Here is a 22,676-nt window from a genome sequence, read left to right as displayed (position 1 = left end):
AGCCAGCACTGAGAGGCCCCTGCCAGCAGAAAAAATGGCCATGTGATAAAGTACAAAGAACATCAGGCTGGGCTATAAATCAGTGGCTGTCTGACTTTTTAGATCTTGACTCATTCCAGCAAAGCAAAAAAAAAAAAAAAAAAACCTATCTCCACACATCCCGTGCATTCCAGCTTTCTAAAGCAAAAGAATTCTGTGATAGCATTGGAGTGAGCACGAGACAATAAAATCTCTGAAAATGCATCAGTCAGCCAACACAAAAGCAAATCTCAACATAACTTCTCAACTAAATGCAATAAAAAGAGCGACAATCTAAAACAAAACCAGCTGAAGGCAACACCGATGCTACACAGCACCCTTCCAGAAAGTCATGGGAATCCCTTCGCTTCACGCTTTGCTTCATGCGTGCTTCTCAGTAGAAGCTTTGCAATATTGCCAAAGCATTGGGTGCTGCCAGACTTATTGATAGAATATAAAATGGAAGTTTTTAGTAAACTCTAATAATGTCTTAATTTTGGGGGGTAAGCTTTACACCCAGCGTGAAGCCCAACATGAGGCTTGAACTCATGACAATGAGGTCAAGACCTGAACTGAGATCTAGAGTCAGACGCTTAACCAATTGAGCCACTCAGGCACTACTACTAATGCCTTAATTTTAATTTATGAAAACCAAGTTTTAGTTACCTATTTTTTTAAGTTTATTTATTTTGAGAGAGTGAAAGTGCATGGGAGGGGGAGAGAGAGAGAGAGAGAGAGAAGAGAGAAGAGAGAGAGAATCCCAAGCAGGCTCCACATGGGTCAGCACAGAGCCCAATGCAGGGCTTGAACTCATGAACTGGGAGATCATGAGCCAAAATCAAGAGTTGGACGCTTAACCAACTGAGCCACCCAGGAGCCCCTAATTACCATATTTTTGAACTTTATTAATAAACAGTCCTTAGTTGTACATCAGAGTGAAAAATCTATGAGCTTGGGTCTTCTATCTGCAAACAAACAAAACAAAAAACACTTACATTCTCAGATCCATTTACAATCTAATCAGAAAGAACCTTGTAACCTACAGAGGACTCAAGCTATATGCAGGGATACTCTGCTCTGTGAAATCAACATGCATTCCTCATCTCTTAGTCCCTTTTGTGTGGTTCTCTTTTCATCTTTCTTGGGGAAAGCTAAGGAGTGTCACAGGGCCCTGGCAGAAGCAAGAAAACTACAAATCTATGTTAAGAGCATGAATCTGGAGGTAGAACCTGGCACTGGCAGGCCAGGGACCAAGAAGATAGGACAAAGGTTAAGGAGCACACAGTAAGCTAAGATCCGTGGAGACTTGAACTGATGAATGTGTGGAAAATGACAGCCGGTTGTGACATAGAAAATCATTCATCTTGAACCTTTTGTTTCATAGGGTAAAGTGAGTTTTGATCATGAAAATTAGAAATGATAGCATGACGTCTCAAGATTGCTATACATTCAATGAAGAGACACACATAAAGCATGTGAATTGATTGTGGATCAGAGTTAAATATGTGTGACAAATGTTTGCTCAGTCCTGAGTGACAGAACCAGAACTGAGCCTTCTCATGGAGAGGAAGTGTTTGGTCAGGCTGCCAACAATCCCAAGCATACAGGAAATTCATATTAAAAGAGTGGTAATCCCAAGAGCCAGGAACTTCATTCTGAGGAACGTCATATGTTTCTATTCAGACAGGCATGAATCTCAAGTTCACTGTATGATTCTATCTGGTAAAGTAATTCTTTAGATGCTATCCTCCCATGGCAGGAAGTTCTCCTACATAGCTCCTGCCACATTGTGTCTTATGCTATTATTTATATGCATCTCAGCTGTTCCTGTGACTTCTTTGGGAAAAATATACACCTCCTTTTAATTTTTTTAATTATGAAACTAATTACCTATAATTTCATTTACTCATAAATGACTTAGAATTATGACATATGGAAGAAATATAAATGTTTTAGAAGCCAGTTGGGGAAAAAATTCCCAGTATCCAGAGGCAGCCACTTTTTTTAGAATATTTCATTATTTATGTTGTACATTATTTTGTTTGTGTACATTATTTTGTTTGTGAATAGAAAATGGTTCTGGCTCACATAAGCAGATAATATTTTACCTGGAAGATAACCGATAACTTTCAAACTATTGGACATTTTGTTTCACGTTTTAAATAATGCTGACGGGAACATCTTTGTGTACAAATTTATCTGTTCTTTGAATTGTTTTCATAGGATTGAATTCTAGGAGTAAAAACTAATGGTGAATCCGTTTAGGTCACGAGATCCTTATTTCAGGGTCCTTAATTTTGGTTAGGTTCTTGGATGGCCAGTATAAATCTGTAAGTGATTTTTATGAAGGAACATGAGCGCTACATCTCTTAAGTGCTTTGCTTTCTAAAATTCATATAACGTAAGGCCTACCAACTGCTCTTTGTCCAAATTGTGCCTATCGCTGCAGGCAAATAGAGAGTTCTGATGTCATTGTTGAGCCTTGGACAGTTGGAAGAGGGCATCCATGTGATGCCACTGGCACGCTAACTGACGCTGTGTCAGTGCAGAATGCAGCAGTTGAGAGAGAGTGGCTGAGGCCACTTGTACTGGATCCTTTTCCTCTGAGAAGGTCTCTGTACTTCTAGAGAAACGTGCCCCGTCCTTCTCCTTCTCCAGCAACCGTCCTGGTTCACATATCATAGAAAAAACATATCATGTGACCCACTGCCCTGGACACACTGCTACGTCACTTATTTGCCTGCATCCCCCACCTCCACCCTCAGACTATAACCCAGTTGAGGAGAGATTCCATGTTAATCCTCTTTTTTCTCTACCAGCTCATTCCTCTTTCTCCTAGTGGAATGTAGGCTCCATGAGGACCGGCGCTTCTGTCTGTTTTCTTTCTGGAGGTTTCCTAAGCTCCTGTAACAACACCTGGTGCATGAGACAAATGCAATGAATATAGTTATTAATCTGAGTTGGAAGAATAGCTGAGCAATATAGAGTCTAGAGTCTTAGTGTGATTTTTTTTTTTTCTTTCCAAACACATCTGGATTTGTTTCTCAGCTCTGGTCCAGGCTTGCAAATCATCTTAGCCTTTTTTTGTCTTCCTGTCTCTCCAGTTAGCTACTCTCCTGAGCATATTATTAGACTCTGTTTTATCCATTGATTTTTTACTAATCGAAACCCACATTACTCATGCATCTATTAATAGCTTCACATGAAGTATTTTTCCCAGTGATCACCTAGGTTATAAATTTTCCTGCTGCTTCACAGTACAAATGATAAACTGATGTCAGCTGCAGCTAAGGGTATATGTACTAGAACGGGGGAGCCCAAATTCATGTCAGGCATTGGGAGTTATATTTATTTAGACCCTAATCTGATTGGTTTTCCATCTCTCTTCCAATTTCCCTCATAAGTTGCTGGACTTTCTCAAATATGGATGTGAGGAGATACATTATCCTGGTTACGTCTGAAATTGGTCATTGTGCTGGTCTCTTATTTTTATGCCAGTGGCTTATGAAGTTGTTATTTCCTGGACGTTGGATAGCATCACAGCACGTTAGAACATCCGGGGATTGTGGAATTTTGTTCCCCTTCAAGGGTAAAAAAGTGGGGAGAATTGAAAGCGTCAATCTCAGCAGTTCCAGTTTTCTTTATTATAGTTGTTTATGCATCCATGTGAAATTTTGTTTGAGCGAGGTATTTTGAAACCTATGTGTTTATTGAATATGTGTGTGAACATATGTGCGTATACAAATTTACACATTCATATATGCCTACAAACACACACAGGTGCACACACAGGGAAACCACTGATAGTCCTCCCCCCTGTGGTAGATTTGTCACTAACAGAACCAAAATATTATCACTCTTTCCTGACCCCTTCATATCAGGCTTGGTCCTCAGGTTTACACTGGCCAATGAAATCAGAGTGGAGGTTGTGTGTCACTCGCAGGCAGAAGCATTTAGGCGGCAGTGCTCAGTTCCCCAGAAGTATGTCCTGATATGGAAGTACCCTGGATTGAAGCAGCCTAGACCAGGTATGCATCTCAGAGAGTTACCACACTCACAGCTGACTTGATTTGAGCAAAAAATACACTCGTCCTGTAAAGGCACTGAGATTTTGTTACTTGTAGCAAAACCTCCTGCAGGCTGGCAGTTGTAAACCTTTGCATACAAGGCCAAGAGGGAGGATATTGAAACGACCCAGGTGTGACCCAAGATCACCATGGGAAACAAGACAGGGGATGGAAACTTGGACTCCTCCCTCCTTGCCTTGTGGTCCTCTCCCTGCAGTACTCAGTACTCCTTTGCTTCCTTACGATGGTGGAAACACCCCGTGGCATCAGGAAAAGCTAGAGGGTGAATCATGAGACCGTTTTGTGCACAAGTTTAAAAACATAAATTGCTCACCGCTTTACTATCTTGCAAAATCTTCCCTACTTTACCTGTCAAATCAGAGATGGATGTGATGGCAAGAAGTCTCAGTAAATTGCAATAGTAAGTATCGTCACAAATAATCATTCTTGCACATAATCCAGCATGCCTGAGACTTGAATAGGCTCTGGGGTACCTGAAAATATTACCATAGCAGTGAAAGATGTATATAAAGGCCTTTTTTTTTCAAATCCCAAATTATTCACCAATATTACTGAAATAAGGAAGTGAGTAGTTAATAAAATTGTCAACATTTTGAAAGGGCTATGAAATATCCTTACTTGATCTAGTTTCTAGGCCTGCTCACATAGCTGCTTTCTCTCCCCTGCAGGTCTGCATAAAGCAGACAAGATCCATCTTTCATTCCCTTGGAACCCTGGGATTTACAGGATCACAGATGCTGAAACACACATTCTGAGGCAATGGCTGCCAGACTCAGCACTTGAAGGTGAGGAGTAGACTAAGGAGGTGTGCCTGGGTGGCTCAGTTGGTTAAATGTCCAACTTTGGCTTAAGCCGTGACCTCATGGTTTGTGAATTCGAGCCCCACATTGGGCTTACTGCTGTCAGCGAGGAGCCTGCTTCACATCCTCTGTCCTCCTCTCTCTCTGCCCCTGCCTGCCTCTCTGTCATTCTCAAAAATAAATAAACATTAAGAATTAAAAAAAAAAAAAAAAAGAAGTAAATTAGGGGCTCCTGGGTGGCTCAGTCGGTTGGGCATCTGACTTCAGCTCAGGGCATGATCTCACAGTTTGTGGGTTCAAGCCCCGCATCGGGCTCTTTTTTCCTGTTATGTAGGTTGCCAAAAAATGTAAACAGATTTCTCCACTTGGACAAGTTTAGGAAAGTATTTGTGGTTTCTAGAGACTAAACACATGAGAATTGACTTTATTCAAAAGATTTTTAAGTTAGTAACAGCACCAGAAGAACAGTTCAGAGGAAACTTTGTGAAAGTGATCCCCTTTACGTACGAATCACAGAGCTGCAAACTCTGACCCTTTTGTCCGGGGAGGCCTACTGTGAATGTGAATCCTCGATCAGATGGTTGTATAAGCCCTCATAGCCCTGGCACAGTGCTCTGAGCTTGTTTGTGGGGCATATAACCCATGATACAAACTGGCACACTTTGGAGAGTGGATGGGAGACACAGAGGGGGCTCTGGTAATAATTATACATCAGACACATGCCAGGGCTGTCTGGGCAAATCAGGATGTGGTGTCACTCTATCTGTACATGCTCACATGAGAGGTTGCAAATACAGTGCCAGCAGGATCTGGGCAGGACTGGCTCGTTGGGGTCTCTGTCCAACAGAGGCTGTCTATTTAAGTGGGGCAACTGCCACATACCTGAAGACAGTTGTTCCTGTGCACAAGCCCCACCTACAGCTGCCAAAGCTTCCTAGTTTTTGAAAAGAGATTAATATTTGTGTGTGTACTTTTCAATTTCCACATGTTGCCAACTAATACCAAAACTCAAGATATCACAAGGACTAAACAGACCCTCATAACTAGCCAAGAGGTCACTAGTATTTGACCTCTTTCTTTTTTTTATATATTTAAAACAAAATTGTTTTAATGTTTGTTTATTTTTGAGAGAGAGACAGAGACAGAGCATGAGCGGGGGAGGAGCAAAGAGAGAGGGAGACACAGAATCCAAAGCAGGCTCCAGGCTCTGAGCTGTCAGCACAGAGCCCGATGCAGGGCTTGAACTCTCGAAGTGCGCGATGATGACGTGAGTCAGTTGCACAACCGACTGAGCCACCCAGGTGCCCATTGACCTCTTTCTTAAGAGTGGTAGAGAGAGCTACTACCATGCAGAAGGAGGTAAGGACTCTTGGAACAAGGTAAAGGTGTTACTTACATGTGCTTTTGCACCAAACAGTAAAGAACTGGAAGGTGTATTCAGTTCCAAAATTAACAAATTAATCTCTTAATTATAAATAGTAACATAAGAAACACCACTCTTTTTCTACTGCCTCAGAGGGCAGCATGGAGCCTCCCTGGGGTCAGGTTTCCCCCGCCTCACTGCCCTGGTGGCTGGGCCTCTTGCCTGGGAACTGAAATGTAAGCTGTGGCCCCTGCCTGGAGAGGCTCCATACTGCCCACCCTGCTCTATGCAAGACTCGCCCTTGAAAATGGCAGAAACAGCAGGAGGGAAGAGGGACAGGCAGGAAGAAATCTCTTGAACACAGGCCACCAGTGAGGAGGCTGCCCATCCTATCAGCCCAATGTCAGGTCTCCAGGCTCTGGGGCTGCTGTGGAGAAAGGTGGAAGGAGGAGACACAAACCTGCAACTGCCCCTTGGGTCACCGAGGCCTCACCTTCTAGCTGGTAGGGCTACCCTCCCTCTGGTGGGCACAGCCAGCCCTTGTGTACCCTTGAGGCTGTTGTCCAACAGTGGAAGGCCACTTTGGGCGTTGCCTCAGAGATTTAGCAGCAGCTGTCAGCCAGGGGGCACCACTGAGCCATATTTGTGGGCTGGGACTCTGGCTTCTCCCACTATCCAAGCACCTGGGGGCCAGCAGACTCTAGAGCTGTAACCCCCAGGTGACCTTTGGAGGATCCAGCACAGGCCAGAGGGGCTGGAGCTGAGAAGCAGGACATGTATACCCCCTGTCTCTCTTTCCTACCTGGGCACCCCAGCTGCAAGGCCCCAGTCACTCCCCTGGCATCCACTGGTCATGAGGGAAGGGCCCAGAGCAGTGCTTTTGCACAGAGTGAAAGAGTTAAAGTAAAAAAAATCTCAGCAAACCCCAAATAGTTCCTGCTCATCCAGACTGTGTCAGGAGAATGGACAGAAAGTTCCAGTACAGTTCCTGTTCCCCCGGGCTTGTCATCAGCACCCTGTACAAGATTCCTTCCACTGCTTCCTCACAAAGGGGAGGGGGCAGAGAAGCAGGAGTGAGGAAAAGACCAGCACAGCAGAAGCCCAGATTCAAAAATCTTCATTCACTTCAGACTCTTTTCTCATGTTGTAATTCCAGTGTTCTGAACATTAATAAACAGACATTTGTGAGGCACCTGGGTGGCTCAGTCTGTTAAGCATCTGACTTTGGCTCAGGTCATGATCTCATAGCTGGTGGATTCGGGCCCCAAGTAGGATTCCAGGCGCTAAACACAGAGCATGCTTGGGATTCTCTCTTTCCCTCTCTCTCTGCCCCTCCATGCTCTGTTTCTATCTCTCTTTCAAAAATAAAGAAATAAACATTTTTTTTTAATGCTAACAGAATATATCTACAAGGAAATCTAGCTTTGGTTTTTCTAAAATCTGTGCTTTCCTTTCAAGACTCTTTTGGCTGTTTGGCTGGTTTTATTAATCAAACTACTTGGAGCTTAACCTCCATCCCTGCAGAAGTGAGCAGGAAATCTTTTCCTTTAATCATGAAGGGAAATCTTTGCTGGAAGCTGTCCTCTTCTCAGTATTCCCCATGGCTGCCCAGCAGACTTTCTCTGGGTCACATCAGACAGTCATGCCGTACAACCACCACAAGCTGCAAAGGATCATGAGGAATGGGAGGGGGCTCTGGTGGCCTTGGTGCAAACATGACCCCACAGGGCCACATACACTGTTGCCCCAAACAAAATGAGGGTTCTTAGCAAGGAAGAAGAGAGGAATTGATGTTAGGTCGGTCAACAATGTCATGGCAGCATGACTGCATTTCACTCATTCATTTGTTTACTCACAAATAAACATTTTTTGAGCACTTATTAAGTGTGAGGCCTTGAGCTAGGCATTTGGGACACTTGAGTAAACAAAAGAGACAGAGATGTCTGACCTCCCAATGAGCGTACATTCTTGGAGGGGTAAGGGCAAGTCTTACAGTGATTTTAGAAGTTGACAAATGCTTTTGAGGGAAAAATACAGCAGACAAGGGGGAGAAAGAATGGTGAGAGACTGGGAGTCTGGTTGGAGTTAGATACTAGCTAGTCTGGGAAGGACTTCACAAGGAGAGGACATTTGATCAAAGACCTAGAAGATACAAGGGAGCAAGCCATGCATCTATGTGGGACAAAAGCATTCCAGGAAAGGGCAACAGCCAGTGCAAAGGCCTTGAGGTGGGAATGGCCCCTACTTGGTTGTGGAATAGGAAGACCAGTTGATGGAGAGTAATGAGAGCCTGGAGAGGGTAGCAAAGGGGAGTTAGAGCAGGATGTGGAAGCCCACTGTGCATTACTAGGGCCTTGTGGGCCCCTATTAAGAATTGGCTTAGAGCACCTGGGTGACTCATTTGGTTAACTGTCCAACTCTTGATTTAGGTTCAGGTCATGATCTCACCATTCATGGGATCAAACCCCACATCAGGCTCTGCACTGTCTTGGGATTCTCTCTGCCCCTCCCCCACTCATGCTTGTTCTCTCTCTTTCTCAAAATAAATAAAAACTTAAAAAAAATGTGATGGGGAGTGAAGGGAGGGTTCTGAGCAAGGGAGTTACATGACCTGACTTGTGCTTTCTTGGGATCATTCTGGCTGCTTTGTTAAGAATGAGCTGTAGGGGTGCCTGGGTGGTTCAGTCAGCTGAGCATCCAACTTTGGCTCAGGTCATGAAGTTTATGACCTGGTTTATAAGTCCCACATCAGGCTCATTGCTCTCAGCACAGAGCCCACTTCAGATCCTCTGTCTACCTCTCCACCCCCCTTCCCCTGCTCATGCTCTCTCTCTAAAAAATAAACATTAAACAAAAAAAAAAAAAAAAAAAAAGGAATGAGCTATAGGGGACAAGGGTAGAAGGCCAGAGACCAATACTGAGGCTATCGGAATAATCTAGACAAGAGATAATTGACTCTTAGACCAAAGTAGGAACATTCTTTTTTTTTTTTTTTTTAATTTTTTTTTCAACGTTTATTTATTTTTGGGACAGAGAGAGACAGAGCATGAACAGGCGAGGGGCAGAGAGAAAGGGAGACACAGAATCGGAAACAGGCTCCAGGCTCTGAGCCATCAGCCCAGAGCCCGACGCGGGGCTCGAACTCACGGACCGCGAGATCATGACCTGGCTGAAGTCAGACGCTTAACCAACTGCGCCACCCAGGCGCCCCAGGAACATTCTTTAACACATTATAAAACTAGAGAGAATACAAAAAAAAAACAAAAAACAAAAAAAAAAAAAACAACCAGAAGGGAGCCAGAAATTTCTCTTCCCAGTGTGTGTATCCCTTGCTGCTAATAAAGTGCAGAACCCAGAAATTGAAAGAGCAGTGGGCTTTTAATTTTCATTTTCTCTTATCTAATACCAGCCTTAATTATGTCCTATTAAAGTCACTTCTCGAGCTTCCAGGAAACCATCTATGAACTTACATATTTCAAAAACATTATATATTTCCTTCCGTTCTGGTTTGCAGAGCTCTTTATCAATGAAACACATTTCATGCGAGCAAGAAGAAATGTGAGGAAGTCAGTATGATACTCTGTTCAGGATAAAGTTACTGAATTAAAAATAAATGGTGAATGATCATGTTTTCCTTTTTGGTTTTAATAACCAGGGCTCAATCCAAGAAACCCGCTTGCTTAGATGTTTTTGTTCAGTGATCATTTGTTACTATCCCTATTGAAAGAGGGACCTTTGGATGACTGGGTAGACTCTGGAGCGATGAAATGAAGGAGGGAGCAGATGATGAACGTGAACAGTCAGAGAAAAAAGGAGGAGAGTGGGGAGTAAAACATATGCAGATGGTAGCCTCAGTGACCCTGGAACGATGCACAAAAGAAGAAAGAACCAACTAATGCTCTTGCAGCCACATCTGCTGACCTTGCCAAACTTAAAACCTGTCCTTTCTTGTCCACAGGGTTTTTGGTTGACCTAGGGTGCAGGTTGCAGTTCGGGGGCCACCTCTGGGAAGGACCGTGAGCAGGTCAGGGCTTCTTTATTTAGACATCAGATGCTTGATGTGTAAAGAGATGTCTTCTGCAGGTAAGCACAATTTAGTCAAATTCTATAAATCACAGTGAAATTGATAATGCTACCACATCAAACGTGTATATGTGTACATTTGTTTTCACCCTCTTCCCACCCCACCCCCCCTTCTCTCTGACACCCATACCCCACCCATTCCCTCATCATTCTGTCATTCTTTTCTGCATTTTTCTTTTCCTTCATTCTGGCATGGATTCCGCCTTCAACTAGCCAGAGTGATCATCTCAACCTCACTAACCGTCAACATAATGTATTATACGTAACTGTCATTAACTCGAACATAATTAGTACCATTCATTAATGTCATTAATATTGCAGACATTAGTAACTAGGACAAATCTGAGGCAGTATTTGCTCCGTTCTCCTTTTGCAAATGGAGAAAGTGAGGACTGAGGCCATAAATGATTCTCCCAAGGCCACAGAGTGATTTGAGGAAAGAAGGTAGGATGACACAGAATTGGGTTCACGAGTCTCACACATTAGGAGGTTTTAGCTTTTAACTTTCCGTTGAGGCCCATTTTCAGAACATTTATTTAAATCTCAGATTTATTATTGTTTTCTCTAGAGCAATGTTGCTGGTTTCTCTTACCCCTCCCCTTGCCACCATGTTGAAATATTCTACTTCATTTAAAGCTATTTTCAGCTTTCCTCCTTTGCTGGAAAAATGATGGTGAAAACACACTATGAAAATTTTTGTCCATTGTCCAAAACAAAAATCGTACCCGTCACAACGCCAGTACTGTAACAGAATTATGCTCCTTTTTGCAAACCTTACTTCTTTCGCCATATAATAACTTATTTTTGTTTAGTTGAAGTCATCATGAGTCGGCTCTTTCAGATTCAGACGATCTTACTTCACCAATCATAGGCCTTTTTCTATTCTGTGGAATCATCATTTCAAGCATTTGCTTCTGATTAATACGTGTTAATTTTGGAATACATATGGGAAAGTACTGAAAATTGTTGGAAAGAATATCAGCTATAATCTAACTACCTTCGGAAAAGCTGATGCATTTTTCCAGCCTTCATTTGTGTACTTTTACAGAATTGGAGTTTACGCTGTATAAACAGGTTTCTATTTGTCCCCCGCCCGCTTCGTCAAGAGCGAGGTGGAGACAAGCACCTGAGCCTCAGTTCCCCCACAGGTGAAATGTCACGCCGGGGGGCTGGAACCAGGCCAGGGCTCCGCAGTGTGTGCGACGGACGGAAAGTCACGAGGTCACGGTGGCAGAGACAGCTTTCAGCCCCCGCGGCCAGTCAGTCTTCCAGCCTGCAGCTCCCTTTCCCGGCTGCGGCCGGCGAGCTGTGGACCCTGGGGGCCGCCAGAGGGCGCTGTGGCCCCCGTGCGCGGCTGCGGCGGCGCGGGGCGGACTCTCCCCCGGCTGCCCGGGCGCCGCCCTGTCCCAGCCTCCTCTGCGGGTAAACAGACATGGCCGACGAGAGGGATCCGCAGGACGCTGCGCACGACATGGGCAACCACCTGCCACTCCTCCCTGGTAACCTCCCGGGGCCGGTCCTTGGCAGCGGGACGGGGCGAGGCTCGAGCCGTGAGGGGTGCCGCAGGGCTGGGGAGACGGACGGGGTGGAGCACCGAGGCCTGCAGGGGCGCCCCGGGAAGCGGCCTCACCTCAGGCCTTTGGCCAGCGACCTAGTCCTGGCGCTTCTGTCTCATGCTGGATCGCCTCAGGCTATGAACGGGGGTTTTGGACCGGGGAGGGGGTTTGCTCCTAAGGACAGGGACCCTTCCCTCTCCGTCCGTTTTGTGTTCAGAACTTGAGTCCTAGGAAATGGGTTAAAACCAGGGGGATGGAGGGAGGGGATATGGGGGATCTGGTCAGTTTAGCAACCGTTACTTTTTCTGGACTTGTTCCGTTCAGTAAGAATGACAGCTAACAGATGTTAAACGTTTAACGTGTCACGGACCCTGCGGTAAGCGTTTTGCGTGCATTTCTCTGTTTAATTCTCCCCACATAACTTTTCTGATTCCGGTTTGGTAAGTGAGAAATGGATGAGCAGTTTAGTTCAGTGACTTGCCCAAGGTGACACAGTAGCAGCCCCAGGACTGCAGTTTGAGTCTTTTTGTCAGCATAGCCAATGTCGCTTACCCACTTCACTGACAAGACAGTACTAGCATGTTTTTCTCAAGCATGTATTTCATATGCTTGATTAGAGAGACTTAGAAGTGTGATGTTAAATTCAATTTTCTTTTTCCTTTGTTTCGTGAAAATTTGGACCTTGGCTTTATATAGGAATCCTGGGCAGAAAAAAAATGCATGGAATAATTGTACAGACTTGTCATGGAAGGCTGTAGAGGATATGCTTTCCAAGAGGTTATCTGACATACTGGGGCTGTTAGCTGAGTTCCTTCTCTGTGTGCCAGTTAGGTGTTGTGGACCTGAGAAGAGGTATGATACACAGTCTGGAACTTGAGGAGGTTTATAATCTGTATGAGGCAGAAGTTTAGGGCCAGATAAGTTGATGCTCATATTGTCCTTCAGAGAGATTGGGGTAAAGCATTGTGAGATGGGTCTGGAGACATCCAAAAGCACATACTTAGGATGGGCTGGTGGAAGAGAAGGCCTAGGAGGTAGGTTGTGTTTCAGTTCTGGGGGAGCTTGCGTCTCTTGCCAGTGGGGTTGGGGCTTTTTTCTGTGGGTTGCCAAGAATCAATTGTGGGTTATAGGGAGTTGCCCAAGGAAAGCTTTGCTTGGAGGATTAATTTGTCCACTGGGAGTTGTGTGCATTGGAGAAGACTGATTGCATGCCCACCATGTAGGAGGGACCTTTTATATAAAAATAAACCACAGTGGTTGTTCCTGAAGCCAACCTAGCTGAATTGACATAAAGGTAAGTCTGTCAGCCTTTGACTGAAGAGCTGAGCTGTTTATTTCAGAGACATCAGCCCCACTCTGAATGTGCCAAATCCCGTTTCATGGAGGTTACTGATGTTCTGTTGGCATTCATATGCTGCTCCTGCATGAGATGAGTCATCAGACTTCACCCTGATAGTTGTGAACAGTCAGTATGTGTTTTGTTGAAAAGAATCAGGAGTGAGAAGGCCCAGAGAGGTTGTAGATATAATAATTAGGCTTTTGTAAATCATAGGTGAGTTTTGTGAAGAAGCATTGGATTGTCCATAAATTCATGTAGTATGAGTTTTTTTTTCAATTTTTTTAATGCTTATTTATTTTTGAAGGAGAGACAGACAGAGCATGAGTGGGGGAGAAGAGAGAGTTGGAGACGCAGAATCCGAAGCAGGCTTCAGGCTCTGAGCTGTCAGGACAGAGCCCGATACGAGGCTCAAACTCAGAAGGGCTGAGGTCAGGACCTGAGCTGAAGTCAGATGCTTAACCGACTGAGCCACATAGGCTCCCCTATGTAGTATGAGTTGTTTTGAAGAGTAATACTCTTTAAGTGAAAAGGAAGTACTTTAAGATGCAAAGAATCTGTGTTGGCCAAGGGAAACATTAATAAATAAACAGTTGAGTAGGGGGAAGTGGGTTTTGGCCATATTTATGAGAAAGGCTACCGTATATAAGGAAAGCGCTTGAGACTTTTGTTGTTGTTGTTGTTGTTGTTGTTGTTATCTTTTGGTGAAACTTTTGTGTTCTTAGCAAAAATTTGTATGAAGTGTTAGACCACTCACCATTTAAATATAAGTTTAAATAAGTTACACTACTCTCTTTGACAAATCCTAATACCTACGAATTTCTAAGAATTAATAGAAAGTCCAAGGCAATTACTGCATTGGAAAACATTTGTTTTTTTCTTGTCAGAAACCTAGCTGGAGGTAATTTGATTTAAATAGTCTTATACCCAAAAGAAAATGACAATTTTGCATTAACGTTTTATCTATTCAGAAGTGTATTTGGGGCATTTGAAAGTACATGAAATATGAGGTCAAAAACGAGATTCACTTTGTCTATGCCAGGATTTCTCAACCTCAGCACTTTTGGTTTTTTTGGCTGGAAAATTCTTTGTTGTGGGGGACTGTCCTGCAGCTTGTGGGATGTTCAGCAGCATCTCTGTCCTCTGCCCACTAGATGCCAGTAGGGCTCCCTAGTTGTGTCAACCAAAAATATTTCCATACATTTCCAAATATTCCCTGAGGGGTAAAATCAGCCCTAGTTGAGAACTGCAGATCTAGGATAGGAATTTTACCCACTGGCATTAACAAGACAGACTTCCATTTAGTAGAATAGTGCCTATTTAGTGTAGCTTTTTCTGACTCTCATTTCTATTATCAGTAACATCAGGTTTTTAAAGTAGATAAGTTTAGTTTTCAGAATTTAAAAATTGTGTGTGGGGAAAGTTTTCTAAAATGTTTCCTTTAAAATACATTTTATGTTTCAAGTGAACTTTATTTTTGAATTTAAAATTCCAAAGCGAAATTCCTATGAAAATGATGACAGACATTTCATTTTTTAATAGTATAGTGACAGCCAGGGAATTGGTGTCACTGCTATGAAAATGTTTTTGCTGAGTACTAATGTTATCTTTTCCTATTTTAATTAAAGGATCTTTCTTCCTTCCTTCTTTCCCTCTTTTCTGTCTTCTCCAAGAATTCTTTAAAGTTAAGAGTTTGAAAGACGTTTAGAGATTGTCTTGTTCCTGCCTGTCATTTTTCAGATGCGGAATCTAAGGCATAATCAGGTGAAATGAGTTGTCTAAGTCCTTTTAGTTACTGGCAAGAGAGAGGAAAGGAATCTCTCATCCATAAGAATTTAAATAATTTATGTAGATAGTTCCCCTTCAAGGAGTGGGGAGCATAATCCCTCACCTTGTTAAGTGTGACTTTTGCCTAGTAATTGGCTTCCAAAGAGTACAAAGTGGAAAGGAGGAAAGTAGTAACTTTACAGTAGAGAAATCTGACAATCCCTCAGCTAGGTGATCACTGGCAACATCAGCAGTGATAAATCATATTAATAGTATGCACCCTTGATATATGATAAACACAGCCTTTAGCCTCTTGTGATGTTCTCCCCAAAGTACATAACCTCATTGTAATAATAAGAAATATATCAAACAAATTCTGTTTGAGGGACCCTGCAAAATGCCTAAGCAGTACTCAAAAGCAGTACTGTGAAGGCCACCTTGACAGCAGTACTGTCAAGGCCATCAAACACAAGGAAAGTTTGAGAAACCAGCCCCGAGGAGGCTAAGGGGATATGACAACTAAATGTCATGTGCTACTCTTGATGGGATCCTGAAACAGAAAAAGGATATTAGATAAAAATAAGGATAGCCAAATAAAATGTGGAGTTTAGTTAATAGTAATGTGCCAACACTGATTTTTAGACAAATGTACCATACTAAGAAGTTAGAGGAGAGAGTGTATGGGAGATAAACAGGAAATCTCGGTACTATTTTTGCAGCCTTTATGTAAATTTTAAACTAGTCTTAAAAAAAAAAAATAGTTGATTTAAAAAAGATGTAGTTAATGGGAGAGCCATACATACACCCAGCCCTCCAGCTGCCTTTTCACAGTACTATAGAGATTACAATATGCGAGTAGTGTTTAGAAGAAGCCCTCTTCTCCTGGGCTCAGAAGCCTCATGAAAGAACTCTGCATTTGAAGGTGAATATCACTTTGACATTTTCTTGCATCCGTTTTTTCCCTCAAAATCTTCTACTTTTACAGCAGAGAGTGAGGAAGAAGATGAAATTGAAATGGAAGTTGAAGACCAGGATAGCAAAGAAGCCAAAAAACCAAACGTCATAAATTTTGACACCAGTCTGCCAACATCACATACAGTATGTAATTTAGTAGCCGATCTTCTCTAATAGATCCATAAATATAACAGTAGATAGAGGTTTCTAAAAACAAGTAACTGAGTTTAGCATCATTGGATATTACCTCACGGTAGACATTGTGGAGGAGGACGTGCGCTGTTTGCCAGTTGGTACCCATACTTAATTAACTCTTATTTTCCAGCAGTTTCATACTATGTCCTCATTCTTTGAAGAATTCTCATCCTTCATACGTTTCCTCTAGTGGTAGGGCTACAAAAGTACTTTTTACTCTCTATACTACTTGGTACCAGGGTGTTAGCTAACATGCTGACATTTTATAGTGGTCATTTGTGATATTTGGACATAGAGTTTTCTTATCTTAGTCAAAATAAAATATTTTGAACTAAAAAATGCTCTTGAATTTGTGTGTGAGACAATCTTCACAAGATAATGGAAATGGAATCAGAATGAGATTTTCACGTGGGATGCTGATACACCAACTTTACTATTTACATAAATGTTGTACCTATCGTTTATATTTCGTTTAATCTGATTTGTTCTTTGGTCTGTTGAGCTTGTCTTATTATGACGTATCTCTGACCGTGTATCATTGTGTTCGTTCTTAAATAGTATCTGGGCTCTGATATGGAAGAATTTCATGGCAGGACTCTGCATGATGACGACAGCTGCCAGGTTATTCCAGTTCTGCCACAGGTGATGATGATCCTGATTCCTGGGCAGACCTTACCTCTTCAGCTCTTTCGTCCTCAGGAAGTCAGCATGGTGCGGAATTTAATTCAGAAAGACAGAACCTTTGCGGTTCTTGCATACAGGTAAAATATTAGAGTGGATTTGCTTAACATGCTCTCTTTCATGTAGAGTCACAGCAGAGGTCAGTGTTAAAGCCAAAACTGACTATTATTTTGTATGCACAAGAGATTGGATACGAATGTGAGGTAAGAAATTGTGATGAAAAGACTGAAGGTACAAGTAGGAGTATTTTTATTGTTCTCATTACCATCCAAATCAGATATGTCCTGTCACACACATTAAGCTTTCTGGTAATTGAAATTTTTTAAATCATTAATACTTAATAAAAATTTCTGGAATTGGATTTTCAGTAACTTTCATTATTTAAGGAGAAAGAGGGCTTTTCCATTTTAATGTAAAGGGTTACCTTTACAAAGGAGTGGCTTGTTCTTTTCTTTCTCTCAAAATTCATACATTGTCACATTATAGACCAGTGGCAAACTGAAGCTGAATTTCAAGTATCCTATAGCACCTGGAGGAAAGCAGCAGTAGAAGCAAGAAATGAATACAGGAATTTCCCACCCCAGTACAATGCTGCTAATAATAACCAGCAGAAATGATGGTCTACTGAAGTAAAAGAATTCCTGGTTTGGGAAATGAGACTTTAAACCCCTACCGATCCTAGATCATCTTTAGTAACTAGAAATCTATTATTTTCCTGAAGTGCTCGACTTGTAATTCTGAAGTTTTATTATATATCTATATTCTCCCATGTGATTTTACAATAAAATTAGGATAGCTTTGCAATAAGGGCTACTTGCTGTAATATTTTTTTCATCATGTGTATTGCTTTTGCCAGCTTTGCATATTTAAAAATTTAATGTTCAAAACTATTTTCTTTTAAAATTTACCTTGGAAGTAATGTACAGGAGAGGGAAGCACAGTTTGGAACAACAGCAGAGATATATGCCTATCGAGAAGAACAGGATTTTGGAATTGAGATAGTGAAAGTGAAAGCAATTGGACGACAAAGGTTCAAAGTTCTTGAGCTAAGAACACAGTCAGATGGGTAAGAAATACCATATATCTTAAAATGTGTATCATTAAATGAGATGGTTTTCTTAGATTTTTTTTCCTATTGTACTGACCCTTGACATTTTTTAACTTTTGATTAGTTGTTCTCTTTCCCTTTGAAGGTATAGCCTAGTGGTTTCCAACTTGGGTATGCATCAGAACCACATGGGAGGTTTTTAAAACTATAGAGGCTTGAGTTTCATTCTCATCTCCCACCCTTAGAGAGTGGTTAACCTGGGGTGAGTCTGCAGCATCTTTTGTCCTGATTTCCAGGTGATTCTCATGTCCCTCCACATTTGAGAATAGTAACATAAACCCAAAGAACAATGTCTTTGGGGATATGGCTTCTTTGAGAATGAAGGCCTCTCTTCAGAGTGAAAAAGGGTGGGGAGACCACAGGCTTCTTCGCTGTCTGTGCGCTCACCAGGACAGCTGTGGTGTTTGCAGCGTTCCTGTGATAGTGAAAGCCACAGTGGTTGCACCTGCGAAGTGCGCCATCTGAGCTGGGGGAACCATTTATAGTTAGCGCCCATCTCTAGTGTGAATTTTATATCACTCACAAATGTATTAACTATGTAATAAGTGATCAGTAAATTCTTGTTGTCTCTATACCTTACGAAGTTTAGAAATTCTCTAAGTATAATTGTTTTAACAGTGTGGCATAGCTCTCACGGTTTGAGCTTTTTCACAAGTTAAAGGACCACTAACCTCACTTAAAAAAAAATCCAATTCACCTTGTTTTATCCTTTTAAAAACAAAGCAAAACAAAATATGCATTTGTCCTGATGATTGCATGTTACCTCGTATGAGAGTGGTTCTTAACTCTGGCACATAAGAATCACCTGTGAAGTATTGCAAAGATACAGGTTCTTGGGGTTCACCCAGTCCTAGTGAATTGGTCTCCTAACCAGAGCTGACAATTTTATCTGACCTCTGTGTTGAACAGATATGCTCTGAACGTGTAGAACTTGGGAGGTTTTGTCTTGTTTTGTTCTCATGGTGGGCATTTACAAATATCACTGAATTATGTAAGTACAGGTGGGTGAGGCATCCCTTTGGGGCTAGAGAAATGAGGGGTGAGGTGCCAGAGCTCTCAGTGGTGCCCCCCCACCCCCAGAACATTTCATGGTGCAGACTCTCATGGTGTTAACATGTTGTATTGTCATTGCAGGATTGTATGTCTATCTCCCTCAATAGATGAACTGCCTGAGGACAATCAATGATTAACACTTCTGTATGTTCTATAGTTAGGACTATAAATGCCACATGAATGAATCAGTGTCCTCCTGATGGCTGTGTATTGTGATAATTAGCAAACTTTTGTTACTACAGATTTTACTAACAGTTCCATATTTAAAGTACTTCATATCCTCCTTCTTTTAAATCTTTGATTATTTGTGTGAATACTATATTATAGGAACTATAAAAGAAACTTGACTTGGGAGAAAAGTTAGGTTTCTGAGGCTTTCTTTTGACTGTGGGAAGACTGTTTTGAACACAAGATGGCAGTAGACAATTAACTCTGAAAACAGGTCAAAGACCATGTGTTTGATAGTAGCAAAGATTAACATGAAACTGATAGGGTTAAACAAAACTTGGAAAGGGCACGTTCTGTTATTCTGTAGCCCGCTGCTAAGACCTCTTACAAAAGTGAGTCTTTTTAGTGTAAAAAGGTTCCATGGAGTGAGATTTCTCTGGTTCCACTGCCTCTCTAGCCCTGTAGCTGCCTTCAGTAGAAGTGGTGAGATGGAAGGCACTCTGGAGGTAGATAATCTAGTGCAGTTTTGTCTTTTTCCAAACAAGACAAACAAGTACCAGAGAGGTTAAGTGATTTGCCTAAAGTGATGCGGGTAGTAAGCCACTTTTGGTTGGTTCTGGGCCCCCTCACTTCCAAACTCATGCTCTTTCCACTCTACCGGAACTCCTCCATAGCCCCTTCGAAACTCAAGCCAATTTCCCTTTCTCCAGTCAAGTAGTGTGAGATAATAGTCATTTGTCTTTTACGTAAGTGACCCTTCATTTATAAAAACTATACGGTTGCCTTCTAACCTTTTCTAAGAGCCTTTATTTCTTTGGCATTTTCTGAACACACGAAAGGGTTTTTTGGTTTTTTTGAAAAATTAAAAAGTGTAAGTATGTCATTGAATCACCGTAGAACCCTTCAGAAATTCCTGAGTATTCCTTTGCATATTGAGAAGAAGAGGAGATTAATACCCTATTTGAAATTATAGAAGTTCACTTACTTGTGGTAATTGAGACCATTAATCATCAGAATTATTCGAACTGTCTAAACCTAATTTGAAAGCAGTTTTTATTGCTCAACTTTGTTTCTTATAGCAATTTTTCTTAAGTCACATTTCATTGGTTTTTGTAGCATTTATATAAATTATGTAACTATAATAACAAAACAACTGCTGTAAACATGTTGGGAAGAAACAAAAGTAGCTTATGTTAAAAACAAAGAACCAGCCCTGTGTGCAGCTGACCCCAGGCGTGTCTAACAAGAGGAGCAGACAGTGTTGCTCAGGCCTGCAAGGCAATTCAGACAGCTGGCACCACAGACTGATTATTAAAATGATCAGTAAGCCAATTTTTCAACAGCATTAATGTTTTTATCCATATACAGCAAAATCTTATGTGATAGTTGAGTTAAACATCATTTTTAATTTAGTTACTGGTGACCTTAAAGAAGAATCGGATTTCTAAACATTTCTGTAGAATGCCACACACTTTTGTTTTAAAAATATGATAACCAAGTATTTGTGTTCATGTGACAGGTGAAGAAAATAAAGATGTTATTGTTTTTAGGAGTTCTAATATAATAACATTTGAACACAGTTTGAACATGTTCGTTTGTTTTAACATTCTGAGAAATTGTGTAGACATATCTTTGATCTTGCAGGAAAGAAAAGAAGTTAGTGAAATGAGTCTAACCAAGTTAGCTAGTTTCATTTAGTAAGCAGAAGTATCAGAATTTCATTCCTCACTTTTTGTAGGTCAGGACCATGATTAATATGAAAAACCACATAAGAATTTCTAAACATACTTAATAATGAAGCAAAGACCTTTTATATATTGAACTTTGGCAGTCTGACAGATTTTTATTCCAGCATTTGAATGTATAATACAGTCTACATTTCAAGAGCTGTACTGTAGGAGATACGCTTCCAGACAAAATAGCTCATAGGTACGGTGTTCCTATTGGCATTTGCTCATGATTAAGATGTTTGCGGTTATGATATTCTCAGATAGCATTCTGGAAATGGTGACTTCACTCTCATGGGAATTTAAGTAATTTTTAGATTAAAAGAAGATAATATAATGCATATTTTGATTCTTTGCATTTCAAGTTAAATGTTTGAGAAGGAGAAAAAGAATGCACATAGAAATACAGACTACATGTAATTCTGTAGTCTTATTTTAGCTGTTCACATAAATGGGTTCTTGATTTTCTCTTTCTTTACTTGCCTACTCCTCCAGTGAGATTAGACTTAAGGGACAAGTGTAACAGCCAGGGAGCAGGTGGAGAGCTGGAAGAGGTGGAGTGTCCAAGAATGTCTGAGAAACTAATTTAGAAGTATCAAGTGGTAATAGATGGTTGTATATTGATTTTTTTAAAATTTTGTTTCATTAATAAACTCTGTGTTTGTCTGACATGTACAAATCTCACTTTCCATTTTACAGTGAGATTGAAAATCTGTATTTGAGGTTATCTTTGCTATGATTTACGAACGACAGTATTTTCTGAAAATTCTTGCAATAATATTAACGTCGGCATTTGACGAATACTGAAATTTAAGAAAAAAACTGAAAATCTTAGTATTTAAAATTACCCATAATGTTTAGGAACTTAGTAGTTTGAGTTAGTTTATTTTAAAAATGAACACCATGCTTGGTTCTCTTTATTTTAGAATCCAGCAAGCTAAAGTGCAAATTCTTCCCGAGTGTGTGTTGCCTTCAACCATGTCTGCAGTTCAGTTAGAATCCCTCAATAAATGCCAGATATTTCCTTCAAAACCTGTCTCATGGGAAGACCAGTATTCATATAAATGGTGGCAGAAATACCAGAAGGTGAGAAACTAATTTTTTGTGCATCTTCAGAAAATGAAGACAGGTTGCTTTTTTCCTGTATTTGAGAAAGGAACACAAGTCTCATGATTCACTCCCCAGACACCTTCTGTGGTAATACTCTGGCTGCATTTGATCAAAGCTAGAGCTTCTAAAAATTTCATAGGCAGCCATTTACGTAAAAGCAGTTTGCAAAAATAGTCAAATGTCACAGTACTGTAAGGTGTTCTTGCTTTTATGCCTATCAGCCGTGTACTAGTTAATAGTTTGTGATTTTTAGTTCTGTGGAAATCTTGCTAAACTCTAAGTAGATTACATGTTTGGCTCTTGAATCATAAACACATCACCTTAAGGAGAGGAGAGTTCCAAGTGGTAGTAGTATGTTCCAAATCTTTTAGACTTCTGAAAGCATTTTAGCTCTCTTTTTATATAACATGGTTGACATCACAAAAATTGGCTTGATACTGTGTGCTCTGTGAAAGCACTGCTTGTTTGGGCATTAATTCTCACACATAATCCTTTAGGCTAGATCACTCTTTATCCCAGAAAAAAATTTGATGAAGCCTGTTCCTACTCATTTTTCATGTGTATCAGTTTTGAGTATAAAGTAGTTAATAGTGGAGCACCTGGGTGGCTCAGTTGGTTAAACGTCTGACTCTTCTTCTCCGCTCCGGTCATGATCTCACAGTCATGAGT

The 22,676-nt window shown here is 41.3% G+C and overlaps 1 protein-coding gene across 5 annotated transcripts in view; it reads left to right on the top strand.

Annotated features, from left to right (window-relative positions):
• The first annotated feature begins 4,774 nt into the window (after nucleotides 1–4,774).
• The window catches only part of CRBN (cereblon), a 47,711-nt gene continuing 29,809 nt past the window's right edge, over nucleotides 4,775–22,676 (top strand). For 2 of the 5 annotated variants that reach the window (XM_045051881.1, XM_003982431.5), the window contains exons 1-5: nucleotides 11,707–11,851; nucleotides 15,997–16,109; nucleotides 16,719–16,921; nucleotides 17,758–17,907; nucleotides 21,824–21,983. In XM_045051881.1, the coding sequence (XP_044907816.1) occupies nucleotides 11,785–11,851; nucleotides 15,997–16,109; nucleotides 16,719–16,921; nucleotides 17,758–17,907; nucleotides 21,824–21,983 (693 nt within the window). In that variant the 5' untranslated portion in view covers nucleotides 11,707–11,784. Of the gene's footprint in view, nucleotides 4,892–10,227; nucleotides 10,353–11,706; nucleotides 11,852–15,996; nucleotides 16,110–16,718; nucleotides 16,922–17,757; nucleotides 17,908–21,823; nucleotides 21,984–22,676 lie in introns of those variants that run through there. The other 3 variants (XM_045051884.1, XM_045051882.1, XM_045051883.1) reach the window with 3 other exon arrangements.

This window comes from Felis catus, chromosome A2, assembly GCF_018350175.1.
Source record: "Felis catus isolate Fca126 chromosome A2, F.catus_Fca126_mat1.0, whole genome shotgun sequence".
NCBI lineage: Eukaryota > Metazoa > Chordata > Mammalia > Carnivora > Felidae > Felis > Felis catus.
This window is presented reverse-complemented; position numbering and strand designations above follow the sequence as displayed.